General features: G+C 35.1%; 1 protein-coding gene across 1 annotated transcript in view; it reads right to left on the bottom strand.

Moving 5' to 3' along the window:
• LOC107666348 (junction plakoglobin-like) overlaps nt 1–6,970 on the bottom strand; it is a 77,436-nt gene that overhangs the window by 36,656 nt on the left and 33,810 nt on the right. Inside the window, exon 2 of the mRNA XM_016457611.1 lies at nt 866–903. Coding sequence (XP_016313097.1) covers nt 866–878 — 13 coding nt within the window. The 5' untranslated portion in view covers nt 879–903. The remainder of the gene's footprint in view (nt 1–865; nt 904–6,970) is intronic.

Genomic DNA, 6,970 nt, shown 5'->3' with positions numbered 1-6,970 from the left:
TCTCGGCAAAGGAGAAGTGCTCACTAACACAGATTTAGACAGATTTGTGAACAATATTTGAGAGAAATAGGCCTTTTGTGTACATAGAAAAAGTCTTAGATCTTTGAGTTCAGCTTATGAAAAATGGGGGCAAAAACAAAAGTGTTGCGTTTATAATTTTGTTCAGTTTAATATATAATTGTAATAATAATAATCATAGTCATTTAATTGAATGTTTGTGTATATATAAACATTCAATTAAATTACACACACACACACACACACACACACACATGCCACTGAAAACACACACACACACACACACACACACACACACACACAAATGCTTGTTATTTTGATAAAATCATTCAAGATATTATCAATATAATATATAATTGTAATAATAATAATCATAATGTCACTTAATTTAATGGTTGTGTATATATAAACATTAAATTAAATTACAACATTAAACAAACTATAAAACATTAAGTAAATACATTTTTAAGTCACTAATAAGCAAATTAGTGACACTGACCATGTGAAATCAATGTTTTTACATGCAGCTTAAGTGTTGCTCTTATTAAATAAAGGAGGAAATAATCAAATACTGTGACAATGAGATTTGTGCTAATTTTATTCACTTAATTGTTTATGCTGATAATATAATTTATTAATTTGTATTAATTTGAAATCACATTAAATTGCAAAACAGAGCATTTTTACAAGTGGTGTCAGACTTTTGGATTCTATGGTATCTACCTGCCACTTTACATCTATAATATGTCCTGTATAACAAAAAAAAGGTCAGTTCAAGAAAATATATTAATCTAAAAGTAAAATATTCAAACATGAAACTTAGCAATTCTTAAATGATTAAACTTACTTTGCAGTGACATCACCACTGTCCAGCCTTAATTCAACCTGTGATGAAACATGGAGAAAAGTTTTAGACTGCATAGAGAACAAGAGGGATGCACTATGAATGCAGTGATCTGCAATGTGAAGTGACAGCATGCACCAGTTTAGAGGGAAAAGCACCACTGGGACTTAAAAATAGTGAGCAGGCAATGCTATTTATAAAACTACTGCATAGAACGATTGCACAAATCATAATAGCTTCCCCAAAGTGGAATTTCAATGCTTCATTTGTAGTTCACAGTCTGAGCAGGGCAACTTGATGGGACCTACAGTTTACAGTTTATATTCTCAAGGACTGAGAGTCTCAAGAGTCTGTTTTTAATACGTGCATCGTTCATGTTCATAGCACAAACCACAGGCAGAGATATGACTGGAGGTGAGGGTCGTTCAAGAGGCATGATGAATAAAGACGACACCTTCATCTGAACCCACTTCAGGAGCAAAGACGGCTCTGAGCCATGAATATAGTGGTAGAGAACACTCCATATGGAATCGATATGGAAAAATCATGAATGACACGTTCACAAGAATGTCACCATCCTTGCAAACAAATAGTGAGAAAAGTTCTGTATTCATGCATTCACAATATTTTATTTCTCATCAAATCTGAACCTCAACTATTCAAACCAGGAGGGTTTGAGCCCCCATTTAAAGCTGCAATCCATCATATTGCATTTACTATTTAAAGAGCAGGTCATATGGTATTTTAAAGTGTCCTAATATTGTGTTGGAGTCCCCTACAACAGGTTTAAATGCATCTACGGTCAGAAATCATTGTAATTTTCTCAAAATATACATTTAATATTAGAGTCATTTGCCAATGATTTCGAAACGATTCGTTCCAAGCAAATTCGGAGCAAACCCCTCCCTTCCATAAGACTATTCTGCTCTGATTGGTCAGCTGGCCAAGCCTGCTGCGATTGGCGCAGAGAGGAGTCCTTGAGCAAGTTAGCGAGCGCTACCATTGGCAAAGCACCTTTGCATAAAACAATAATATAGTGCTGCAATCCGTTCTAATAATAATGACATAAAATACAAAAACACGTATGCAAGTGAATCGTATCCACAGCTTAAGTTTAGCTGCTGAACTGTGAACACTTAAAACAATAATGGTGGATATGTTAGCCGAGTGCTAACGTGACTAATTGATGAAACAATACAGTTTGTAAACCAAAATATGTCTACTGTAATGTTTGAAGAACGACAGACAAAAGACGCTCTGTGTCTTAACTTTTAATCAGAACAGCTGTATCACAGGCGCCGCAGCCTAACTAACTCGCTCGTCTCTTCCGCATTAACCCTATAACTGCCGGTGCAGCAAAATAAACAGCAATTTCACAATGATTATAGAGTCTGTGTGCTACACTACATTCTTTATTATTAAACGAAGTAATTAGAACAACGTCAGTCTACATTAATCGACACATACTTAAGAAATAGTGGGTTCACAGCGAATTATCAGAACTACTTCAGTAAGACAGTAATATTGTGCTTACCTGGAAACTTAAAGCTGCACTAGGTGTACATCACATATTAGCACAAAAACTTGATATTTTGAGCACTCAATTGAAAATGTAAAAATAACGTATCAATCGTACCTACAGGTTGTGGTTCGGAGAGCTTGTTAGTCCAAATTAAGCAAAGGGATTGAACATTTTGAATAAACCATTGTGGATTGTGATATCTTTTTGTAATATGTTAAAGGGGACATCGGATTCAATTTTCACTTTTTTATTTATTTGTTTTTTTTTTTTGCATTTTAGTTAGGTTTCTGGCATGTCTGCCAGCTCAGAGAAGTTTAAAAGAAAACACGCAGCCAGTTTGTTATGGGCTGTCTGAGTCTGAAACTGTGTCACCCATAGAGCTGTTTCAATTTGCAGCCAGTTTCTACATAGATAGTCTTACGTAGCCAGACCTTCAGACTGACGGCAGAAGGTCTGGGATCCATGGCCGCTTTGAATGGCCAAGGACCGCCCAAGAGGCCATATGACTGACAGGTATAGCAACCAATCACATTTCGTTTTGTGCCACGTCATGTTTAGGTGCGTAGAAATGTCCCCACAATAACAGACCAGTGTGTAAAACTCTTGGACGTATTTTAAAGAGACTATGCTGCGAACTTTACATATTTCACATACTTTTGAAAATTCAGCGTTTAGCTGATCCTGATAAGCGCTTATTGTCACAGTTGTAAACATGACGGCTTTCTTCTTCCATGAAGGGGTTTGGCGTCACGGCATCTTTGGTGGAACGTTAAAGAGCAGGTCATATGGTATTTTAAAGTGTCCTAATATTGTGTTGGAGTCCCCAACAACAGGTTTAAATGCATCTAAGGTCAGAAAACATTGTAATTTTCTCAGAATATGCATTTAATATTAGAGTCAACTCTACTGATGAAACAATACAGTTTGTAAATCAAAATATGTCTACTGTAATGTTTGAAGAACGACAGACAAAAGACGCTCTGTGTCTTAACTTTTAATCAGAACAGCTGTATCACAGGCGCCGCAGCCTAACTAACTCGCTCGTCTCTTCCGCATTAACCCTATAGTGCTACTTTATCTGTATCTGATTTAGAATGAGCAGAAATCTGTGAGAAATATAACGACCCAAAGACAAAAGAACTGATAAAAAAGCTGTTATAGGAGCAATAGCCGTGTGGGCAGTGCTGTGTCATATGCCATAGCTGTGCACAAGGTGTTTATCACAGCTCCAGACTTATTTGTTCATTAATGACATCATCAGCGACTAGTCGACTTCGACTCGACTTTCATCACATAAAAGTCGACTTCAAAAAATCAGAAGTCGTTCAACCCCTACAGGGTGTGCTTCGGAGAGCTTGTTAGTCCAAATTAAGAAGATTAGAAGCCAACGAAGATAAAAGCCAAGATTAGAGAAGCAGTCCTTGGTAAAATGACATGCACACAACAAAAGGTTCGAATTGTATTTCTGTGGTATCCTTGAACACAGCGTCTTCTCAACATGATGTTTAAACACACTAACTAGCGGAAGTGTTTGTGTGCAGGTCAGACTCTGTTCGTATTTCACGGGCAGGTGGGGATTATGCAAATGTGTTACCCAGTGATGTGTACCGGTAACAGGCAAAAGATTCGAAAATATGACGACTCGTTAAGGCGATTCAGAATCAACTCTCTCTTTTGAGAGACAATATCTTTATTTATCATGCACTTTTTTGATTAACAACTTTGCAGATTGTTTTCATTTAAGGATAGCTACGTTATAAACTGCAAAAGAGATATTTTTCAAAAACCCATATGACCTGCTCTTTAACTATAATATTTATTAAAGCATATAGTTTTACATGAATAACACTGAAAATAACTGTGATAAGTGATTAAAAATGTATAGTGATTATTAATAAATACATTTTTTTATCAAAATAAAAATATTAAAATAAAATCTGTTGTTTAATTATAATAGTTACTATTAAATTGTATAGTTTTTACATTAATAACCCCAAAATTAACAGCAATTATATAATTTAAAATGTATAACAACAATTATAAAAGAACGAAATTGCTTGTCATGCGTAGCAGTTGCTTTCTTTAGAGCCCCACATAAAATACCACTAAAAGTAATGCATTATTGAAGGACTTAGTTTTAGCAGCAGTTACAATTCATTGGCTTTTATGACAACTTCTTGACCTTTATAAAATGGTGTGATAGAAAGAACATTTCGATTTCTGACGGCCAATATCTTCATATCCTAATGCACAAAAAAAACTCTAGGTACAATTAGATGCTCTCTCTCATATTAGTGATGCAGAAATGAATACCAGGAGCTGAATTTTAATAAGAATATAAAAACACTTGCAAGAGCGTATCATCAAAAAATGAAACAAGAAAAGACCATTTCTTTCATAAAAGCAGTGACTAATCCATTTTACCTCTTTGAACTACTTCCTTATGGTACCACATCTTACAAGATCTTATTTTTTTCCTTTTTTTTCCGTTTCCTTCTATTATTGTGATTTAAATGGAATCCAGCTTTAAAAGGAGCCTTTGTTTAGTATTCTCTCCTATATCTTGCTCTTGCCCTTTTCTTGTCTTCAGCTTCTCTTAATAAAACATTCAAGTATGTGTACAGTTTGCCGCTGTCCCTCAGTTTCATACAGCATATGGGGATTTGCTAACTGCTGTTATGACACCACGTGCCCTGCATTTTCCAGACTCATTAATCACATCAACATACAAAACCACACACACACTGAGTCCGCCTGGTCAACTGTAGTTAGATTCGACACTCAAGTAGTCAAAAAAACACCTTAAAACTGATGAAAAGAGGAGCCACAACACTGGAAAAACTTTTAGCCTAGTAGGCATTAAATACCCAATAATTATGCATGCACTGATTAATTAAAAAAAAAAAAACGTTTTCTGGGTTAACAAGGCTTAAGGCGTTGTGCATCGTGTCTTCCTTATTCCACTGAATTTTACATCAAATTACCATGTTTAATAGGCACAGTTCATCCAAAAATTAAAAGGTTGATATGAAGGTTGTACATCGTTGATTACAAAAGGTATTGTACTGTACAATGACTTAAATTTCCTAAAAAAAAAAAAAAAAAGTTTCAGAAGACTTTAAAGAAATAGCTTACCCAAAAATGAAAATTTGCAGAAAATGTATTCACACTCAGGCCATGCAACATGTAGATGAATTTGTTTCTTCATCTGAACTGATTTAGAGAAATGTAGCATTACATCACTTGCTCAACAATGGATCCTCTGCAGTGAATGGGTGCCGTCAGAATGAGAGTCCAAACAGCTGAGAAAAACATCACAATAATCCACAAGTAATGTACACGACTCCAGTCCATCCGTTAATTTCATGAGAAGCGAAAACAACAAAACAAATGCATCATCAAGGTGTTTTTCCATTGGTGAGCAAGTGATGTAATGCTAAATTTCTCCAAATCTCTTCCGATGAAGAAACAAACTCATCTGCATTTCGGATGGCCTCAGGATGAGTACATTTTCTGCAAATTTTCACTTTGGGATGAACTATTCCTATACAAAAAAGCTGCATGAACATTCTTCAAAATATCTCTTTTTGTGTTCCACAAAATAAAAATTAAACAGAAAGTCATCCGGATTGGATCAACATGAGGGTGAGTAAAGGATGACAGAATTGACAGAAACTATTCCTATAATACCTTGTTAACGAATGCAGACAGAATTCTGTGAGCTTTGAGTATTTATAGCTACTAGCACATGTGATCAGGATGGCAGCGCCGAAGAAGAAAATTATACTTGAGTGCTTTCATCTCAAAAATGAGATGTCGCATACAGGGTCCCAACTATGGTTTAAAATTCAGGGATATGAGCAAAAATGCTCTCCAACTCACTCAAAACCATCCTAATCAGAACACAGTGACATTTCATTTCTAAAGGCTCCTGGCCAGGCTGAAACTTTTCATTTAGAGTTGAGTGACGCATATTTTGTGAATATGCATATAGAGTGACTTTACAGGCATGTCTGTGTCAAGAGTAAATTCGCAGCATATCTATTGAAAATCATTGAGAAAAGCTGCTGTACAGTAATTTATTAGTGACAGCAGACTAATTTCAAAGTAATTTGCATGAGTGCTGATTTCATTCAAAATGACATGGTCTGGACAAATTCCTGACATCAAATCTTGAAGAAGACTAACCAATTTAAAGGTGATGTGTGTAATCTTTTTGCCACTACACTCTAAAAATTTAAAATAATAATAATATTATAAAATTATTATTATTATTATTAGGCAGATCACATGCCTGATTACTAAACATAAATGGATTGTCTCTGCATATATAGTATTTTAACAAAAAATACAAATAAAATTACATTTTATTAAATAAAATTAAAATTAGGAAAAAAATGTATAAAGTAAGCTTTAAAGAGAATGTGAGACAACGTCTTCTCTGGATGTGAGGGACAGACTGCAGTGGAAAGGTCTAAAATAAAGAAAGGAAGTGTCTATTTTTTGACCATTGTCCTGAAGAAGGCCAAGGTCTGGCCGAGTCAATGTAATATATCTCTTTCTCCACAACTCACTTCCTGCAGAAG

This window comes from Sinocyclocheilus anshuiensis, unplaced genomic scaffold (assembly GCF_001515605.1).
Source record: "Sinocyclocheilus anshuiensis isolate Anshui unplaced genomic scaffold, SAMN03320099.WGS_v1.1 scaffold868, whole genome shotgun sequence".
Classification (NCBI taxonomy): Eukaryota; Metazoa; Chordata; class Actinopteri; order Cypriniformes; family Cyprinidae; genus Sinocyclocheilus; species Sinocyclocheilus anshuiensis.
The sequence above is the reverse complement of the archived record's forward strand: the minus strand, read 5'-3'. Positions and strand labels throughout refer to the sequence as shown.